The following is a 23092-nucleotide window of genomic DNA, read 5'->3' as shown; positions in this document are numbered from 1 at the left end:
GGCGACAGTTATGTGTCTACATTTTATTGATATTTTATTACGCACGTTATAACATTTGCATCACTGCCGTTAACAAAAACAATGAGGTTATTATTCCACACAATAGGGCGACAGTTATGTGTCTACATTTTATTGTTGCGTATGGTATTATGCGCATATTGGCATTACTTATGTAATAACGTTTTTACCATTTTCGTCCAAACATGCCGCAAATTAGAGTTTGTCAGCAATTAATTGCATCCACTGTTTACCAAGCTGAGACAGTATGTCTGGAAGTTGGATGGGTTGTGCATGTCGCCCAGGAGTCGTCGGCAATGTTGTAGGCCGATCTACTCTAACTCAACAGATGGTTCCACTTGTGCATCGGGTTCTCTCAGAGACAAGTTCCATTGTCAATTGACATATCAATTTTTTACACAAAGGCAACTACTGGCAGATTTTTTTTTCGCACCCCTCCTGACCAAGTCACTGACCCCTATTGACACCCCTCTAGAATGTGTGGCATGGTCCAGCTAAGCATTATGGAATGAGCTGCCTGGATCGAGCGTTCGATGTGTTTAGGACAATGGCAATGGCAATAAGATGTGTCGTTAAATACCGACCACGTGACCTGTGTCAAGTCAACAGTGGAAGGTACTATTCCATACAATAAGACCAATATTTTTTATTGGTAAGCACCTTGATTTGTACCTGGCCTTCCCAGTTCCTAAACAACAATGAGTATAATTATTATTCCACGCAATGGGGAGACAGTTATAATATGTCTACATTGTATTGTATTATTTGTACCACTGCATGCTGTTGACGACAATAAGGGTGTTAATTCCACACAATAGGTAGACTGTTATGTATCTTACGTATTCAATATAGGCCCTGTAACATGCGCCCTGGCCTTATCAATGGGGAGGGGGGGGGGGGGGGGTCAGAGATAAAGGGAAATCGTTAACTATGTTATCGTCTATACTTTTCATTCGAATAATTGTTATACAGCTGCTTGATAAACGTTTATATCATGTCTTTTTAACACATTCGGCAAAAGTACTGATTCACCATTTTCTTTTGCAGTTTGATGTGCGTTCAACTTTGTTGAAGTTTTAAATGTGCCTTGTTTAAGATTATGTCAAACCATTACGGAGACGTTTATATTGCTGATTTTTATATAAAAAATATATATATATTTGTTTATGTTCACTTATTAATGTACACTATTTTGAGACCATTAACTGTCAACATTGTTCGGTTTTCACAATCAAACAAATGTCTGGTTTGTGTACGGCAATCAAATTATATTCAGAACAAAAACCAAAACACAAGGAGGTCAAAGTATAACATTTGAGGAGAGTATTATGTGTTTTCAACTTCAAATTTATTTACGCAATACTGTGAACGTAAAAAAGTTATGTCACTTAAAATAAACAAGACCATGAAGTCAAAGAATAATGCAGTATACATGTAGATTTACTTAAAAATCAAACAAGATAAATAAAAGCCCGAAAGCTCCACCTTGGATATTTATTCATGCCCTTAATAAATACCGTGCTATTAAAGGGGCTGTGTCATCATGATCACAGAGTCTGTGGCTCGACACTGAATAATGAACTCTCACCCTTTTACTGCACACGTGCACGTGATGGCGTTCGCATCATCATAGTATAATAATGGTGATACCCTTTAAGAATGAAACAGTCAACGCGCGCGTATGCAGTAAATGGTTGAGAGTTCATATTCTCTGGACCAGGAAACATGCAGACTATGATTGTGATGACAGCCCATTTAAATCACTAACTCTATGTTACCAGAAAAAACAAAAATGTCACACAAAATTTCAACAAATTTCCAAGTCAATAAAAATGGTTTAAACTTAGAGTCATGTAATATGGTAAACTATGAAACATACAATTAAAAAATACTTACATGTGTGACATGCTCTGCCTTCAATTAAATTATTTTCAAAAACTCCCAGCATGCAGTTCTAATCAATAAATTGTAGTAGTAAACATTTAACATTTCAAATAATACACAACAGAATTTTGATCACCCCCAAATTATAACAAAATTGTATACAATTTGGCAAGAAAGCAGCAAGTCATTCATGTTTGGGATATCAGTGATTTTGTGTGTGTTAAATAAAATTAGCTGTGGCAAACTGCTTACCAACCAAAATGACCTATGATATAAATATGAAAAAATGGCCTAACGTTTCGACCCTAGCTGAGTTTTTCCAAAATGCTAATTTTTTGAGAAAGACTCCGCTAGGGTCGAAACATAAGGCCATTATAACTTTTTTCAATTAAATAATTAAATCTATATTCTAGTCTTGATCGTCTATCCATGTGTAGTTGTTAAAAAGTGATAAGGTTTTCATGTTGTCTCTTTTAAGCCTGTTGTCTGCTCCTTTTCTTGAAATAACAGGTGAACATCAAGTATAAATCTTGACAAAACAGGTCAGGATGATTCTTACCTACAAGAAGATTGCACATAAATTGACACTTGACTGTAAATTGTTACATGTTCATTTTCTAAAGATTAATTATAATATTTTTAACATATATAAGACTTGTATTCAGTACACCCATAAATGGAAATCAATGGACTTCAATGTCTCACTAAAAGGTTAATCTTCAAATCAATATGTTGAATTACATCAATATTGCTACTTTGGTTTTTATTGACCTTTCAAAAGATTTTATTGACTGTAATCTTCCTTTTTCTTCAATGTTTTGTTAATATTCCATGACTTTGTTCCATCCCATTATAATACAGTGGCTTAACCTGAGGGCGGGCGTGGATTGGAGGGGGAGCACGTTGTACATTTAAGGCCACCTCTATAAGAAAATCTACTGAAATCTACTGAAATTGCCTTCCCTATCTCTGTATAATGTATCACACTTGCGTTACATGTAATTAGAAATACGTATACCTTGTTGATCATTGGATTTGTCAGTTATGTGAACTTTATGCGTATCATGTGGGTTTTACATGTATCTGCACCTGCTGTGAGATTTTCAACTCTTCCGGATGGCTAATGAAAGCTGCTTGCCAATCTGAAAAGAGAATACCATTTGTATAAAATTTATCAACTAGCTTTTCCCTGTATCATGCAAAAGTGCACACCAACCGTTTGAATATTTAAATACTGCACAAAAATGTGTAGGTAGTTTGATCTCTGTGATTCGCCACTCATGAAAACCATGACAGCAGTGTATGTAACAGAAGCGTTAGGAAGCTGTGACAGCTTTGGGAAAGTTAGATCAAGGACCAGTGGTTGACTTGTGGTTGGTTAGTGACTTACATAAGGCATGCGCACTTAGTACGAATGACTGTATGTCATGTTAACGCAACCATTACCAAGGGAATTAGAAGTTGGCAAAATCAAGGTTATAATTTTTCTGATTGATAACTGGTCCCTTCTGCTCTGTGCTTGGCTATTGGTAAGCATAGCAGCAATAGGATCAGCCTCAGCTAGTTGTAAATCATCAACTACTAGTTCAACTATGACTAGCGTAACTTCACAGTTGTCGACATATGGTTAACTATGCTCCTTGATCAAACTTTCTCAAGACTTTTGTGAGCTCCCATCCTATCATCAATCCATAGAGCAGGGAACTGCACAAAAAAATGTTCAAAAGAAGTAAAAATTAAATTGAAAAAGTAATTTTTTTATTAAATTGTTCACATTCACGTATACTAATTTTTCGCAATACATTACAATACAATGCTAAGTATCTATGCCTAAATGCAACATGCAATGAAGCGATTTCGCAACGTAAAGCAAATCAAAACAAATCTTTTAACGCAACTTGTGTCCAGACATAACTTGGTCTAGTCCAGACAGTTTTCAAATTAACCTACAAATCGACCATGTTTTTATTTCATTGGCAAGTCATTTCCTAGACCTGGAGGCCTTACACGTTCGCATAAACACTAAGTTATTAATTATTATGGCGGTAGAACCGCCATGGACTCGGAGGTAGAAACAACCACCGATCTCCATGTGGTATACAAGGCTAGTCATTTCCCATCTTTTCCAGCAGCAAAACATAACAATTTACAATTTTCGTATACGGCGGGGTGCGATTTTTCAACTGGTCCGCAGTACACCACACTTGAAAATTTGTCTACTGGTTACCAGTGATGCAATTTTAGTATACTTCTCATGTTCATAATACTCTAGATCTAGCTAGCTCGCTAACAATAACATTGCGATGATTTATTCTCGGGAAAAGGATACGCCCTACTAATCTTAAACTCTTACCATTTTTGATATGGATGACCTACGATTTCCACAAAGAATGTAGCACAAGACACATTATCACACGACGTCTTCTGGCGCGGCGCAGCCTAGGCCCAACGATGTGTCGAACACGACAAACACAGCTTAAAGTTTCTCAAACGTCTGTCACTTGGTGGCGCACTTCGAGTAAATTGGCATTGTTATGTTTTTACAGACCGATAAAATTGAAGTAAATAAGTGAAAAACAACTTTGTAGCTTATGTTTTTTTGTAATAAGGTCAAAATGTTTTCCCAAATATGTGCTTGATTTCATGTGTCACATTTACTAAAAATCATAATTCCATTTTTATGAGTTATAGGGCAAAAAGTGACCGTCACCCTAATGTTGCAATATATACGGCCTCACATATAACCGCGGCTATTTTCAAAGTTCTCCTCAAACCCACTTCATGATAGCACCCCCAAACTAGTTTACTTTTAAGAAACAGTAGGCCCTAAAGTTCCTGCATATTACTTCAATTAACTGTGCAATGCTGGGAAAACTGATAAATCATGGGCTGAAATAATAAGGCGACGGTTATATGTCGCCCTATTTTTTTTGTCACCCTAACATGGTTTTTTTATGTACGAAATGTCGCCCAAATGTTCAATTAATGGAAATAATAATAATAATAATAATAATAATAATAATAATAATAATAAGGCCGAGTAAAAAAAAAAACATGTTTAGCGTCCGGGTTTCTAAAAAAAAGGAAGGAGGAGGGGCTTTTTATTTTTTATTTTTTATTTTCAAGATGGCCGCCATTCTTTTAAAAATTTCAAATATACATTGTTTTTCTACTGTTCAAACACAAAATTCATAAAAGAAACATGTTGGACAAGACATTGAACACGTTTACAGTGGTTTTATTTGTTTTTTGTCAACGTAATTGCAAATTAAAAGGCAAGATTATCAAGAAAGATGCATCAAATAAAACTCATAAGTGAAAGTTTGAGTTGAAAAATGCAGTGCCTACTTATTGAGTAAACTGCAAAAAACTGTCACGGTTTTTCCATCAAATGCATCCACGTTCAACGAGCTGACAATGGGTACCAACCTCATCTCTGGCTGTATTGAGGGCAGCATTCCAACGGACACCATGGAAATTTCTCAAAAACGCCTGCAGGCAATTTTGGAGATTCAAAGTTTTCTACATAATTTGTTAGTGTTTTTTATCAACAGGGGAACTAGACAAAATAATTTTGCTGGATGCTTACTACCACCAAGTATGCTTTCGGATAAAACGTAATCTATTTCTTAAAACTGTGGAGATGCAGGCAAAAATCAATTTAACGTTAAAAAATAGAACTAAATTGAACTTGAGGTTCCAATCTGTGTTCTGTGCTCTTTTTTTAATATTCCAAACATTGTGAACCAGATTTGAAAAGTAAAACTTTAAGTGTTAAAAGATCATACAACACTTGGTTCTTTCCTTGCTGAAGGAATGCAGTAAAATGACCTACTGTGGTCGAGGATTAAAGGCCCAAGTGTTCTTCTTGTGAGGTTTCTTGCCTGCATCTCTACACTCATTACACAGAGGGTAGTTCCCATCCCCAGTGATAAGATCGTGTTCACTTCCACAAAAAAAGCACAGAGGGTCGTCAAAAGTAACATAGTATGGTGCTTCTATTGGCAAGTCACAGGTGAGTTTATCGTTGACGTAGACTACATTGAAGACAGACTCTTCATCACCATCAGTAGAAACATCTTGAAAGCATGTGCCACAAGAGAAGGCCAACAATTCCAGTTCCCGCTCTAGTTGCCGCCTTTGCTCAGATTTTAGAACTCGTGCTGCATAGCACACTCTCCACTTGAGGCATTCTCCACACTGGGAAAATAAAATTGTCAAACATAAAATGAACATTCCATATTTGTTAAACAAGAGACTTGATGAAATGAGCAGCATCTGTGATATAGCAAGCAGTCATGCATCAATACAGAAATATATGTACGTAGGGTCAGGGCTTGACCAACATGCTACAAATAAAAAGAAGGGGAAAACAGAGGGAAATAGACGTGGGTCATCTCCCAGACACAATAGAGGAAAAGGTCATGGGTCATTTCAACCCCGACACAGGATGCTACAAAAAATAGCAAAAAAGACCTGGGTCATATACCCGACAAGCCATGCTACAAAAAAAGAAAAAGAAAAAAGACCTGGGTCATATACCCGACAAGCCATGCTACAAAAAAAAAGAAATGGCATGGGTCATATACCCGACACGCCATTCTAAAAAATAAAATAATTAAAGTGTGTCATGTACCCGAAACGGTTTGGATAACTTTCCGTATGGCGCCACCACTTTTTCACTCATTTTTACAAAAAGGGATATATCAATCAGGTAAATTAGATACTATATTATTTTATTTCGAATGAAAAAGTGGTGGCGCCATACGGAAACTTTTCCAACGGTTTCACCCCCCCCCCCCCCGCCCTTCTATTTCTAAAAAAGTAAACAAACTTGTCAAATCAAGTCAAATGTACCCAACATCACATGTACCCCATATTAATAAAGCTAATTTTTTTGATAAATCTTGAAAAACCTATTTTTAAACCAAAATACAAAAACTTCGTTTAGTAAACGTTGAGACTTGAGTACTGACCTGCGTAGTTTCATACTGGTCGCCAATGGGGTCCCCTTCCTCAAAAACTCCACTCGCAAATGAGACGAAAACATCTGTGAACGAAATCTTTGCATCCAGTACGCTACGTCCATACCACGGCTTTAATACCTTCGTTTTTGTTCGTATCAATATACAAACAAACACCATTTTCTTCCTTTCTTGAGACTTTCAACTATAAAACAAGACAGAAAACCCTTAGGCAGCCGATCACAGACACATGCAGCTAGCTGTCGAGAGTCCATGTGGTTGTTGTCAACTCATGAAATATTAGACTTCAAATCAAGTCAAACCGAGTTTAGTTGCCGCTAGCTTCAACAGCGTTCCGCACTTGTACGTATACGGCGGCGCGTACTGAGAACACGACTGTCTAACCGACTTGTCCGAGTTTAGTATTAAATACGCAATAGTCATGACAAACGAGTCTGTACCCCGACTTTACATGTAGCAACGACGATAAAAAAAATTGACGTATCCGGTCCTCGTGAAAAAGACAAACGTTTATTACTCGTTAGTACGGAGCTCCAGGAGTGCCATCCCACATATTGAGATACCGACATAATTTATCTCATCAAGACGACTTATTTCGTGGTATAAGTTAACTTACCGACATATTTTATCTAGCTAAGTCGACTTATTCATAACAATCAGTCCACTAACCAACATAGTTTATCTCACCAAGTCGACTTAGATAAAACAAAAAGTCGACTTGCTGACATAATTTGTCTCGCCAAGTCGACTTACTGAGAGTACTAAGTCGACTTACTGACATAATTTATCTCGCCAAGTCGACTTAGATAAAACAATGAGTCAACTTGCTGACATAATTTATTTCAACAAGTCGACTTACTGAGAGTACTAAGTCGACTTACTGACATAATTTATCTCACCAAGTCGACCTAGAGAAAACAATAAGTCAACTTGCTGACATAATTTATTTCAACAAGTCGACTTACTGAGAGTACTAAGTCGACTTACTGACATAATTTATCTCACCAAGTCGACTTAGATAAAACAATAAGTCAACTTGCTGACATAATTTATTTCAACAAGTCGACTTACCGAGAGTAATAAGTCGACTTACTGACATAATTTATCTCACCAAGTCGACTTAGATAAAACAATAAGTCAACTTGCTGACATAACTTATTTCGCCAAGTTGACTTACTGAGAATATTAAGTCGACTTTCTGACAATATTTGTCTCTTCAAGTCGACTTAGATAACATAATTAGTCGACTTACTGACATAATTTATCTCGCCAAGTCGACTCAGATAAAACAATAAGTCAACTTGCTGACATAATTTACCTCATTAAGTCGACTTACTGAGAGTAATAAGTCAACTTACTTATACAAATTATCTCACCAAGTCGACTTAGATAAAATAAAAAGTCAACTTACTGATATAATTTACCTCACCAAGTCGACTTACAGAGAGTAATAAGTCGACTTACTGACATAATTTACATCGACAAGTTGACTTACAGAAACCAAGAAGTCAACATAAATCAATTGATGGTTAGACATGTTTGAACACGTCATCTGTACAACAGTGGCACGATATATGAAGACACACCTTGCTCACACCAGTTAATTCTACCAAGATGTACATGCGAAAATCACTGCTAGTGTGCCTTCTGACGGTAAGTTGTGTGTTTTTAAAATCATAACATGGGTTATCAAATTGCAGGACTGTGTTTTCCTATGTCAAAAAGACTTCAGTATCTTTTATACGGTTTGTCATTCACCAAACGCTTTGAAAGTGAGATGCACAAAGCTCAACTCCATGGTCTCCAGAAATGTCTCCGTTAGTGATTGTTATTCATTGTGAAGTTTCCTCAGTCATAATTATGACAAGTGCTGTCTCGAAGATGTCTTGTTGTTCTGTACATTTTAATGTGTCCTCTCATTTGGTATTGTTGAGGACAACTTTTTCATAACCAGAAGATTATAATGTCTTTACTTATGTCTGTAGTGCCCATCGTTATGCATATGTTAATTAGATCTAGTTTATTGCAATGTAGTGTCAAATGCCTCCTTACTATAACAATATTGCGGATTGTATTTGCTTGGGTAATCCTATACCTTAAAAAGGTGTATGTAAAATGCGAGTTTGCTTAACTTCAAAAGACCATTGAAATATAAATTAACAGTAACATTTTAAAGTTTATTAGCTTTCATTTGATACTCGGAACATTGAGTATGTTGCTGTTTTCTTCCAAAATTTAGTTGAGATGTAGTACTAATAAGTTAGAATTTTACATTTTTCAGATTGCACTGATGAAAGTGCCCTATGTGGCTGCGCCACTTGCAGGACAACCTTATACAGCAGCTGAAATTTGGGGGCAGGTTGGTGCAACAAGAGAGGAGATTATTGCACACTACTTCATGGATGGTTATACGGCCTATGAAATCATTGGATTTCTGTATTTCTGTCACGGTATTAGTATTAGCCTTCGCCATCTAAGAAGACTACTGAGACAACTCGGTCTTAATCGGAGAAATGATTCCCCTATTCAAGATGTCGTGGAAGTTATGATGACTGTTTTAAATGAAACATCAAGTGATCTTGGATATCGCCTCATGTGGCGATTGTTGACCACTCGCTATCACCTTCGAGTATCTCAGCACACGGTCAGGAGATTAATTCATGAACTTGACCCTGTAGGTGTGAGACTTCGATCAATTCGTCGCTTCAGACGCAGAAGATACGCAACTAAAGGTCCCAATTATTTGATTCATGTAGACGGATTTGACAAACTCAAGCCATTCGGTATTTCAGTTCATGCAGCAATTGACGGTTATTCACGCCGAGTCCTCTGGATCAAAGTCGGGCATTCAAATAAAGATCCCAAGTACATTGCAAATTTTTATATGGAGCTAGTTCAGAAATTACAGGGAGTTCCAAAAATTGTAAGAGCAGACAGAGGAACGGAAAATGTTCTTCTGCGCGATATTCAAGTTGCACTTAGGATGTATCATGAAGACTCATTCAGCGGGCAACGTAGTTTTATGTATGGACGCTCTACACTAATCAACGCATTGAGGCATGGTGGTGTATCTTAAAGCGCATGAGCAGTGGTTTTTGGGTTAATTTTTTCAAAGATCTGCGAGATACTGGAATGTTAGATACATCCAACAACGTTCATATAGAATGCATCCAATTGGCTTTCACACAACTGATACAACGTGACTTTTCTAGAGTGGTTGAACTATGGAATCAGCATTTAATTCGAACTCAGCGAAATGTTGAGTGCCCAGCTGGTAAACCAGATGTCTTATATTTCCAACCACAAATATATGGCACAAGAGACTACAGAATGCGACTGCTCTATACTGCTGCTGAGTTGGAACAGGTGAAACAAGAATACTGTAAGCCATTGCCCGAACATGGATGTTCTCCCGACTTCATTGTACTTCTTACTGAGCTAGTAGGGGATTTAAATCAATATACATTGCCGAATACAATCGAAGAGGGTTATAATTTATTTTGCTCACTTGTTGATTTGTTAGATTAATTCACAATAATACCTTGCCTATAGCAGCTTAGGGATTTAGAGTGTTGTCATAGGGTCATTCCGCATCTTGTATATACAAATGGTTAGGGTCCCGTTTCATATAGAGCTATTTAGCAGATTTTATCAAATTTTGTAAATTACTGGGTGGAAAATTGCTGATATTATGTAGCACAGTATTATTATAAGAAAATAATTAAGTTTGACAACAAATATGTTGTGCCTTTCTGTTTTTTGTTTGCATGTTTGTTCAACAGAAAATAGTCTAAAAACAATAGGTAGGCACAGGTTACTTGCTGACACGACTGGATTACATGGATTCCTTCTGTGACGTCATAATTGACGAAATCTATTCATAAGCTATTACTGGTTGTTCTGGGACGGGTTCGGCCAAACAAAAGTATGAGTTCTTTGTATTGAAAACTTCTCTCATGAATATTATGTGAAAGGAATCCACCCATGTCAGGTTAACAAATTTGCGCTGTAGTCTAGATGGAATGGCACTTCATACAAGCATGAATAATACATAGTAGACCAGCCAAACTTTAAAAAGTGCTCTAGAAAAAAAAACCACGGCATAGTTTGTTAATGGCTAGCATCCATGGTAGATGTATGGATCATGGGCTGGGGAAGACGATTAGGGTGGATGCCCAGCTTGATTTTGAATTGTAAGGTCATTTTGGGGTAAAAAGGTCAAAAAAGGTCAAAAATCAATATTTTCAAAATTTATGTCAAATTTATTCACATTTGATAGATCTATCCATGAAATGTGTTTTTAACTTTATGTTGATACTAGAAACCTATGTAATTAACGTATAAACTTTGACCTTGTGCACAAATGTATAGCAAAATGAAGTGTAAAAGTGTGATTATCTTGAAAAGGGTACATTTTGAGTACACCAATTGTTTTTGTACTCCCCATCCTCATTGGTGCATTTATTGGTTTCAAATAACTTTTTTTGAAAGGTAAATATACCCAGGCAGTTTTTGAGAAAAAAAAATAATTCAAATACCACCTTCATGTGGGGTCTTGCCGACTTATTTTAAGGTCAAAGTTTCAAATAAAGCAAAAAATTAGCATTTTTGAAATTTTCACAAAATTTGATTCCAAGTGATAGATCTATCCATAAAATGTATCTTTACGTTAATGTTGATATGCCAAACGTATGTAATTAACGAATAAACTTTGACCTTGTACACAAACGTATAGCAAAGCAAAACGTGAAAGTGTGATTATCTTGAAAGTGTAAATTTTTAGTATACCAGCTTTTTTTGCACTCAATGGTGCAGTTATGTGTTTCAAACAACTATTTTTTTTGAAAGGTTAATGTACCCAGGCAGTTTTTGAAAAAAGAAATTACTCAAATACCACCTTCGTGTAAGGTCATATTGAGGTCAAAAAGTGCCAAAAATGTCAAAATTTTATTTTTTAAAAATTTTTCACCAAATTTTACCCCAGGCGGCAGATCTATCCATAAAAAATAGTTTCATCATCAAAATGACATGCCAAGTCTGTGAAATTATGAGTTAATCCTTTGTCTTGTACACAACGTATAGGAAAATTAAATCTTCAATTGCAATTTTCTCAAAAAGTGCGTATCTTGAGCAGTGTTTTTGCACTTTCTATCCCAGCAATGCATATAAATGTTTGAAAACAACTTTTTTTGTGAAAGGTCAATATACCAAGGCAGTTTTAGTTTAAACTAAATTCATATTACACCTTCCTCATTGGTAAATTGAAACAAGAAATGCGTATGCTGATTCATGCAATTAGTTTGATATAGTAGTTGTATAGTTTGACGTGCTCAAAAAATGCATGTTTGTATCAAAGTTATTTCAACACTCCCAATCTTTCCAAGTACATGTATGCAGTTAAATACACAACTTTTATTAGTGAATTAACAAAGTTGAACATTCTTTTTGCAGTAAAATTTTGTTTTTTCCTAGGTAGGCCTATACATTGTAGCTACGATGGGGGGTATGGGGTATCGTGCAGTGGAACATTGTATACTTTCTTATCTGGAGTGCCATTAGTCAAAGCTAACTCCAGAGCTACATGTAACCAGGCACACCAAAACCAATACAGCCTGACATACTTTTATGCCAAGTTTCTTTGATGAAAGAATTCTCACTACTCTTCAGGCACTAGCAGACCGCAATGACACTCTCATCACTTTGATCAATCAGTTTGTGGACATAACACAGGTCAGAAACATTCCATCATCACAGTTGCCCGGCCACTATACACTTCAGGAAGAAATGAACTTAAACGGGCAAGTCCAAAGTTTGAGATTTAAATCTTTTTCAAGGAAGGACTACGTCTGCTTAAACAAATTCAACAAGCACTCTAGAAATCCAAACTCCCGACTGTGGTCTCATTACATTGTGATGGTGGAGATTGAGATCCAGGACTCGGAAAGACAGATACTTGATCACCAATCTGGAAGCTTTTTCCGTAATGCTGCCGTCCCCATCATCTATGACCACAGTAACTTTGATCGATATGGATGTGTTCATCTGGCAGATATGAAACTCCTCAAGAAGACAGAGATGTTGATGATGTTTAGAAGCTTTCATAACAAACAGTAAGATTTGATGTGTTCCGACTAAACCCAACCTTGGCGAAGAAGATGACACAGACTCTGATATTGTTAGAGAGATACCACTGGTATCTTTGACAACAAAAGACATTGCACCAGTTGCTGTGGTAAAGTGATCTTCTAACAACTCCAAATCATGAAACGCAGTATATAATAACCATCTGGAAGCACCGTCTGCTTCAAGAAACTGATGGTTTTAGTGACGCCCTGAAGAAAACATTGCGCAAAAACTTTCTCTGATATGTACAATGCAAATGTTTCAAACAAACGAATTATGTACGGTACAAAAGGCTATCAAAACGGACAGTAAGTTACTGCAACAATTGCTCAATGCTGCCACTGGAACCTACAACCTGGTCTTGATCGCTAGATTGGAGAGGGCTCCACCAAGGCAGTGACACAGTCGAAGAGAATGGGAAAGAAAAAGCCAATTCGAAAGTTCATCGATAGACCGGGGTTCCACACCTATACACGTCAGGTATGGGCTATTGAACAAACCTGATCTCAAGTTCTTGTCAGACGTTTTTGTAGAAAGGGCAAGGGTCTACTGGAAAGATGAGGAATAGTACAGGCGGGGGTTCCTTTATGTTACGGAAGCCATGGTCCTTTAGGAGAGATGACGTTTTGAGGACACCTTAGCAGGCTGACACCCGGTTGATGCTCCATGCATAGAGGCAGTCAATGAAGGATAAGAGTGATTTGCAGGTGGAGAAATGTCACATTTGTGTGTTCAAAAGCGTCAGAAACTTGGAAATAAATGCACATTAGTTACCCGATAGGTGCAGTAACTGAGAGACTTGCCAAGCTTACATGCTCTTAAATGATGCAACACAGCCTCTCCTACATGACCATTGGGAAAAGCAAGTCTCCGAAAAGCAAAGTTAATATGTGTCAAGGGAATCGGCCGTTAAGGAGAACTTGCTCTCATTGAGCAGTTTGGTAACACTTGTGCACCTTGGTATAAAATTATCAACCTTGTCAGGCTCCAACTCTTTGATAAATAAGGCGAAGAAGTGTCTGGAGATGTTACCGCCAACAAGAGATGCACTGAAACTTCACACAGCATAAACTAGGAAAACATGGACGTCTCATCTCTCACACTGACACAGACACACATGAGCTTAAAAGAAAGAGTGGGGTTACCTGGAAGACTACCCCTATCTCAGATGCTTGATTTGAGCTAGTTTTATTAAGGTGCAAATCAAAGGGCACCAAGTCAAACTGTAAAACTATGTCAAACTGTTCTGCGTGAATAGCATACAAGTACCTTTTTGTTTCATTTTACCACATAAGAAAGTCTGATATGATTTTTTTTAATGCCTTGGTATATTGACCTTTCAAAAAAAAAGTTGTTTTCAAACAATTATATGCATTGCTGGGATAGGAAGTGCAAAACACCGTATTGTGCTCAAGATACGCACTTTTTGAGAAAATTGCAATTTAAGATTAAATTTTCCTACACGTTTGTGTACAAGACAAAAGATTACCTCATAATTTCACAGACTTGGCATGAAACTATATTAAATGGATAGATCTGCCGCCTGGGGTAAAATTAGGCGCAGAAAGTCAAAAAAATTAAATTTTGACATTTTTGGCACTTTTTGACCTCAAAATGACCTTACACGAAGGTGGTATTTGATTTTTTTTTTTTTTTTTAAACTGCCTGGGTACATTAACCTTTCCCAAAAAAATTGTTTGAAACATATATATGCACCAATGAGCTGGGGAGTGCCAAAAAATGCTGGTATACTAAAAATGTACACTTTTCAAGATAATCACACTTTTACGTTTTGCTTTTGTATACGTTTGTGTACAAGGTCAAAGTTTATTCGTTAATTACATACGTTTGTCATATCAACATGAACGTAAAAATATGTTATTGATAGATCTATCACTTGGGGTCAAATTTTGTGAAAATTTAAAAAATGCAAAATTTTTGCCTTATTTGAAATTTTGACCTTAAAATGAGTCGGTAAGAGCCCCACATGAAGGTGGTATTTGAATTATTTTTTTTTCTCAAAAACTGCCTGGGTATATTTACCTTTCAAAAAAAGTTGTTTGAAACCAATATATGCACCAATGAGGATGGGGAGTGCAAAAACAATTGGTGTACTCAAAATGTGCCCTTTTCAAGATAATCACACTTTTACACTTCGTTTTGCTATACATTTGTGCACAAGGTCAAAGTTTATACGTTAATTACATAGGTTTGTAGTATCAACATAAAGTTTAAAATACATTTTATGGATAGATCTATCAAATGTGAATAAATTTGACACAAATTTTGAAAATATTGATTTTTGACCTTTTTTTACCTTTTTACCCCAAAATGACCTTAAAATTCAAAATCAAGCTGGGCATCCACCCTAATAGTCTTCCCGAGCCCATGATCCATACATCTAGCATGGATGCCAGCCATTAACAAACTATGCCGTCCAAAGTGTAATTTCACACTTTGGCTGGCCTACTATTCAGGGAGGACACAGACTTTGCGGAGACTATCAATTCATGGGCTTGGTTTATTCTTCCCAGTCCCATTATCCAACCTAAATGGAAGGAGTGTGGGTCGTGATCTATTTACAATGTCATTAATAGGCTTCACTTGAAGTTGCATGATTTTACAAAAAGAGACTGAAACTTACTTTCCTTTAAATTAAGACGATAACAAGTACTCAAGGTGGAGGCATGAACAAAAAGTATGCTCCCTTCACAAATGTTTGTCTAGATATACCCACAATCACAGTGTTGCCATAATAATATAAATATTGTTAAGGATGTTCAAACTCATATAACATAGTGGTACTCGGGGGGGGGGGGGGGCTAAAAGTCAATTTCACTTGGAAAGGCTTCAGTAGGCATATGGACTTTATTTTAATTTTATTTTATATTGTATTATTCTTAACAATAAAATAAACCATCATGTTACAATTGAAACTGTTTCCTTTTCCTTTGTTTGTCTTGTCTTGTTCGTTTTTAGTCTGCAGCCGAAAAAATATTATTTGCATAGCCCATAGCGGCGGATCTGAAATGTCAATAGGGTGGGGCATTTTTCAAAGATACCACTTCATGACGACTTTAATCTAACGGAATGTAGGTCTATTTAGTCTTTCCCCTTCGCGTGTAAGCTTTGTTTGGCCGTATATACAGTGACTTTCCTGTCCATTAAACTAGTTTCAGTTTTGCAAGTGATTTTATTATTCTGCGCTCAACCCAATTTTACTTTGAAAATAAATCCAAATGTTGATATGCGTTTTTTGTATAAGATGACCAAAGTTGTGAACTTGAAAATGAGATATTGCATAAAACAAATCCGTCCACGAACAGTGACAGAAACATTAATTTTAAGAATTAATTAAAGCGGGCCGCGCGTTGACTTCGGCACTGCTGAATTATTTTGCATTCATACATGACGTAAAATGTGACATCACGTGGGCACCAGCAGCCCATCCAGTCACGCAATAACAACATGCATTATTCATATCATTATTAGTATGTGCTCAAGTTGAACAGGACACGCCCATGTTTCACGAAAGCGTAGCCGGGTGCATTAAAAAAGGCAGTACTTTTTAAATTGTTTTAACAAAAAAATCCAATTATTAGTTTTAATTATTTTTTCGTACAATATCTCATTTGAAAGTTCATAGTTTTGGTCATCCTACAAAAATGCCATTTTAACACTTGGATTAATTTTGACCGTAAAATTGGCTTGGAAAAGGACAATACATCTTTGTGGCGTCGAACATACTATGAATTTAGCAAAGTTTGCAATTGGCAATTTGTGTCATCAAAAACTAAACCTCTGACAGTTTTGAACCTTCGTGATACTGTGGTGTTTGAAAAGTAAGGCCAATATGCCGTAAAAAAACAAAACAAAATAAAAACGATTTTGTTCGGGCAGTGCTACTTCGTGACATCAGAACTCTGGTTTTTCCATAAGCTTGTTAGAAATGCATTTTCATACTCACCCATTATACCAATAAACGCGGATGTTACTCCATTAGTTCTTAAAATGGGGGAAAATGTAATACAACGCCCTCAACGGTGACCACTGAACATTTTAATGGGGGCATTTTGTTTACCAACCAGACATTATAGCAAAACACAACGATAGATAATGTCCTCTATTTTGTAGTCTTGAGAAACACTACATGTACTCGTAAACAATCCTGTACGTTTTGAGGAATGAACATTCTGTGCCATATTTATTAAATTTCGGCAGAAAGTTTGAAAAAATAGGAGAGGCATATGATGCTTCCAAACATATACACGTCAAAAATGTTATAAGGTTCCTGCCTGTCGGTCAGACATTATGTTATTCATTTAATTAAACAAAAACAACATTGTATCGTACTTCCACCATTTTTTCGGGTCACATAAGGGGGCGGCCCGGGCGAAGACCCCAAATGCTCTTCGGACTTGGGTCTATTTCAAGAAAGGCCCTCAAGCTGACAATTATGTGTTATTTTTGTAATTCAATCTTCGACTGTCGTCGTTTCTCTGTATTTCTCGAGAGAAAACGTTTATAAAATCCAGATAAGTTTATGTTTATTACGCAAACCCAAATCTTTCCAGGTCTACATATTATTTGTAGACTGGGAAGTGTCGTGGCCGAGCGGTTACTGGGCACCGAATTCAAACTCTTGTATTTCTGATCAGTAGAGTGTGGGTTCGAATCCCCAGCTCTGACACTTGTGTTTTTAAGCAAGACACTTAACCATTACTTCGTCCCTCGGATGGGACGTAAAGCCGTTGGTCCCATGTATTGTGTAACGCATGTAAAAGAACCTAGTGCACTTATCGAAACGAGAAGGGGTTCGCCTCGGTGTTTCTGGCCGTGGCTGCTTTATGCGCCGTAGCACCTTGTAAACCCTTAAAGCTACATTTTGACGGTGAGGGCGCACATTAATGGGAAACCTGCGTGGGCAGAAGTACACCTGAATATGTGCATTAAAGGCAGTGGACACTATTGGTAATTGTCAAAGACTAGCCTTCACAGTTGGTGTATCTCAACATATGCATACAATAACAACCCTGTGAAAATTTGAGCTCAATTGGTCATCCAAGTTGCGAGATAAACATGAAAGAAAAATAACCATTGTCGTCACACGAAGTTGTGTGCGTTTAGATGGTTGATTTCGAGACCTCAAGTTCTAAACTTGAGGTCTCGAAATCAAATTCGTGGAAAATTAATTCTTTCTCGAAAACTACGCAACTTCAAAGGGAACCGTTTCTCACAATGATTTATACTGTAGCCTCGACCGGGGGTTGCAATGCACACAGTTTAATGACACAAGAAAGGTACAATTAACTGGCTATTCTGTCATCGTTTCGGAGCTTTATTAACACTCAACAATTCACTGAAATTACACAAGAGAGAAGGCTTAAGTCAGAGAGCGCCCTCTCTGGCGAGCAGACTCACAAATCGACCGGCTTGGGCCAAAAGCAGTGCTCCGAAGGTGAGTCGTGCGCAGCCCTACAAAATTGTGCACTGTCAATGACCTGACGGTGATTTACTTAATTAGCTGTTTCGTAGCGAAGCGCAGCGAAACAGCTCTTGTTTTTGTTAAAGTTTTTTTAGCTGTTTCGTAGCGAAGCGCAGCGAAACAGCTCTTGTTTTTGTTAAAGTTTTTTTAGCTGTTTAGCTGTTTCGCAGCGTAGCGCAGCGAAACAGCTATTGTTTTTGTTCGGTTTTTTATTTGGTTGTTTCAGGATTATTCAGTACTCGCATTTTTTTGCATGGTTCCTAAAGAGCAATTGCAATGAAACTTTCAGTGATGAAGGGCATTGGTGCAAGGAGGGTCCTAAACGAAATTCGTCATGATGACATCATCACCGGTCACGTGACGTCATCTTAAAGGTGTTTTATTTAAATCTTTGAAAATCTATATCAAATCAACCACAATAGACCGTAGATTTCTGTTAACGGGATTAGGTAGGAATAAATTAGGTCTTTATTTTATTTTGTGTGCGTGACCTCACATGATCTCTACTTCCGGTCGAAACGGGCCAAAAACGAAAGTACCCTGTAACTCAAAAGTGGTAAAAGTTATGAATTTTTTTCTCCGGGATAAAAGTGTCTAGCAAGGGTGGGCAATTCAAAAAAAGTATTGATGACGTCATAAATTGCAACAGCGCCCTCTAGTGGCAAGTTGAAAATTCTTCAAAATGGACTTTTTGAAGATGTCTGTGGCGAAGTTTTTGGTAATCACTTTAAATTTTACACACACGTTTACTGTCTGGCAGGCATCATATGTGTGAAGTTTCAGATCAATGACGTCATCGGGGGTCACGTGACGCAGCATTAAAGGTGCACTTTTTGAAGTCGTATAACTCTCGAAGAAATGACGCCATTATGTTGAAATTATGTAGATCATTAGATATTGGAAAGTTCTCGTGAATTATGAAATGACGTCATGATGACGTCATCACATGATTTTTAATGATTTTTTCAATTTTTACACCTTTAACACACCAATTGCTATCTGAACATGGTGTAATCCAAATTATTTCTTTATCTATGCCACATTTGGGCAAATTGCTTTGAATACACAACAAATAACTTAAAACTCAAATGAGAAATTTGAAATGTTATTGACGAAACAGCTATGTATTTGTGCAATGCCATAAGGTTGCGTGCCAAAGCCTCACGCACACATTGTTGTACACGAAGTACATGTACAATACCATGCCAATGTGCGTAATCATTTGTACACGAAGTACAATGCCATGCCAATGTGCGTAATCATTTGTACACGAAGTACAATGCCATGCCAATGTGCGTAATCATTTGTACACGAAGTACAATACCATGCCAATGTGCGTAATCATTTGTACACGAAGTACAATGCGATGCCAATGTGCGTAATCATTTGTACACGAAGTACAATGCTATGCCAATGTGCGTTATCATTTGAGAGCAATTGCAATGAAACTTTCAGGGATTGAAGTATATGGTGCAATAATGATCCTAAAGCAAGGATGTCATGATGACCTCATCACCGGTCACGTGACGTCATCTTAAAGATGTTTTATGTTAAATGTTTGAAAATCTATATCAAATCAGCCAAACGAGACCGTAGGTTTCTGTTTGCGGGATGTGGTAGGGATAAATTAGGTCTTCGTTTTGTTTTGTGTGCGTGACCTCAAATGATCTCTACTTCCGGTTGAAACGGGCAAAAACGGAAGTGCCCTGTAACTCAAAAGTGGTAAAAGTTATGAAGTTGCTTTCCAAGGACGTAAGTGTCTAGCAAGGGTGGGCAGTTCAAAAAACATATTGATGACGTCACAAATTGCAACAGCGCCCTCTAGCGGCAGGTTGAAAACTCGTCAAAATGGACTTTTTGAAGATGTTCGTAGTGAAGTTTTTTGTAATCACTTCAAATTTTACACACACGTTACCTGTCAGGCAGCCATCATATGTGTGAAGTTTCAGATCAATGACGTCATCGGGGGTCACGTTACGCGGCCTTAAAGGTGCACTTATTTCACTATTATAACTCCCTAAGTGATTATGCGATCATGTTGAAACTTGGTAAGTTGTTGGATATTGACAAGTTCTTTTGAAATGTGAAATGACGTCATGGTGACGTCATCACATGATATTTTATGATTTTTTCAATTTTTGCACCTTTAACACATAAATTGCTATCTGAATATTATGGTATAACCCAAATTATTGTTTTATTTATGCCACATTGGGTCTATCGGTCTATCGGTCTATCGGTCTATTCAGATAGCGTCTTGTATGTGGATTGGGTTTCAAGTCTCTGCCTTACTGCGCAGCTTTTCTCTACTTGGAAAACACGAGCGTGTAATCACAATATTTTTATCAACCAATCATTTAATAAAAAGGCAAACGAGTTGTTTGTGTTCTAGACAACCTTGAATACAAACTTTCATAAAAGGTTGTCTGCATTCAGATTTCAATTCCATGTAATCAGATTTCAATTCCATGTAATGCAAGTTCAATATTGTTAACCAACAGGGTGTGACTATTTCGGGCTGTTGCATTTCGTCATGACTTGCACAATATGTTTGTCACAACAAACGGGAAAGTTCAGGGGGTGCCCCTATGTGTTCAAACCCATTGTAATAAATTTCAAGGGAAAGCTGACGGAAATGTACACGCTGGCATCATGTTAAAGCTATTGGACCCTTTCGGTAAACAGTATTGTCCAAGGCCCACACTTCGTGTATCACAACATACATGTGTATATATAAAATAACAAACCTGTGAAATTTTAGGCTCAATCGGTCATCGGAGTCGGGAGAAAATAACGGGAAAATCCACCTTTGTTTCCGCACGTTTCGCCGTGTCATGACATGTGTTTACTATAATCCGTAATTCTCGATATCGAGAATTGATAATTGTTTAATGTTTTCTCAAAAAAGTAAAGCATTTCATGGAATAACATTTCAAGAGACGTCTTTTACCATTACCTTCTGTAAACCCTGTAAGTTATTTGTAAATCTGTGAACTTGTGTGTATATTTATAATGGCTTTAAAGCCATTGGACCCTTTCGGTACAGAAAAAAAAAGTTCACAGATTTACAAATAACTTACAGGGTTTACAGAAGTAGTGGTGAAATACTTCTCTTGAAATATTATTCCATGAAATGCTTTACTTTTTGAGAAAACAGTAAAACAATATAAATTCTCGTTAACGAGAATTACGGATTTATTTTAAACACATGTCATGACACTGCGAAACGCGCGGATACAAGGGTGGGTTTTCCCGTTGTTTTCTCCCGACTCCGATGACCGATTAAGCCCACATTTTCACAGGTTTGTTATTTGATATAGAAGTTGTGATACACGAAGTGTGGGCCTTGGACAATACTGTTTACCGAAAGGGTCCAATGGCTTTAAAAGGGATTTGATGCATAGGTGATGTCAAAGTATTATTTGGTTTGGGGTATAACACCATGTGTAAATATACTTGCTGGTATGTTCTTCTGAAAACTTGTCTTGCTTTTTATTCTACTACCGCAGAGTAGTTTTTTAGCTGTTTCGTAGCGAAGTACAATGCCATGCCAATGTGCGTAATCATTTGTACACGAAGTACAATGCTATGCCAATGTGCGTAATCATTTGAGAGCAATTGCAATGAAACTTTCAGGGATTGAAGTATATGGTGCAATAATGATCCTAAAGCAAGGATGTCATGATGACCTCATCACCGGTCACGTGACGTCATCTTAAAGATGTTTTATGTTAAATGTTTGAAAATCTATATCAAATCAGCCAAACGAGACCGTAGGTTTCTGTTTGCGGGATGTGGTAGGGATAAATTAGGTCTTCGTTTTGTTTTGTGTGCGTGACCTCAAATGATCTCTACTTCCGGTTGAAACGGGCAAAAACGGAAGTGCCCTGTAACTCAAAAGTGGTAAAAGTTATGAAGTTGCTTTCCAAGGACGTAAGTGTCTAGCAAGGGTGGGCAGTTCAAAAAACATATTGATGACGTCACAAATTGCAACAGCGCCCTCTAGCGGCAGGTTGAAAACTCGTCAACATGGACTTTTTGAAGATGTTCGTGGTGAAGTTTTTTTGTAATCACTTCAAATTTTACACAAGATGCAAAGAGAATTTCAAATTAAGTGGAAATAAATTGAAAATTTTCTTAACGAAACAGCTCTGCATTTGTGATTTGTGCACAAATGCAATTATGTCTAGTTATTATTCTTATTAGGTGTTCGGCCTACAGCCGAAAACAAAGTTCAGAGAGTGCTGTGGAACATCTGGAATATCCACGCAAAGATTTTGCGCATTTCCCACATGAGGGTTGCATTTGATCATGGATTCCTCCATGATTTGATCGACTAGTAGATCAATATTAATTGTCTTAGTTGTCTGCCGTGGTATTAAGAAAATGAAACCTGTCTATAAAGTACTTCTGCATACCTTGTGAAAATTGATTCTAGTGTATATTTCTCAACAAATGCAACTAACTAATCAATTACAAATAAGTCCATAGGATTGGGCTGCAGTAAGTCGAGCCTGTGTGTGTATTTAAGTAGTCTAAAGTTTGAACAAAAGTCACGTATTTCAATAATTATTCATACAAAATGAACACGTGCAAA

General features: G+C 37.1%; 1 protein-coding gene and 1 long non-coding RNA gene across 2 annotated transcripts; both read right to left on the bottom strand.

The window, feature by feature from the left end:
* Positions 1-2233: 2233 nt before the first annotated feature.
* LOC117293680 lies at positions 2234-4363 on the bottom strand. Its single transcript, XR_004519454.1, has 3 exons — positions 4256-4363; positions 2921-3044; positions 2234-2461 (listed from the first exon to the last, which is right to left on the bottom strand). It is a non-coding gene; the product is annotated as an uncharacterized LOC117293680 (long non-coding RNA).
* A 756-nt stretch (positions 4364-5119) lies between these two features.
* Positions 5120-7087, bottom strand: LOC117293731. The gene is made up of 2 exons (XM_033776159.1): positions 6879-7087; positions 5120-6102 (listed from the first exon to the last, which is right to left on the bottom strand). The coding sequence occupies exons 1-2, from the start codon at positions 7044-7046 to the stop codon at positions 5734-5736; spliced, it is 537 nt and encodes a 178-aa protein (XP_033632050.1). The 5' UTR covers positions 7047-7087; the 3' UTR covers positions 5120-5733.
* Between the last annotated feature and the right edge of the window lie 16005 nt (positions 7088-23092).

The sequence above is a fragment of the Asterias rubens genome, chromosome 8, assembly GCF_902459465.1.
Source record: "Asterias rubens chromosome 8, eAstRub1.3, whole genome shotgun sequence".
NCBI classification, from domain to species: Eukaryota; Metazoa; Echinodermata; class Asteroidea; order Forcipulatida; family Asteriidae; genus Asterias; species Asterias rubens.
Note: the sequence above shows the minus strand (reverse complement) of the source record. Positions and strands in the feature narration are given on the sequence as shown.

What these genes read in the sequence shown, in the direction of transcription:
- LOC117293731 (XM_033776159.1), bottom strand. Translation starts at nt 7,046, where the DNA reads ATGGTGTTTGTTTGTATATTGATACGAACAAAAACGAAGGTATTAAAG. An exon ending in ACCAGTATGAAACTACGCAG is followed by an intron (nt 6,103 to 6,878) that starts GTCAGTACTCAA and finishes TTATTTTCCCAG; the next exon opens with TGTGGAGAATGCCTCAAGTG.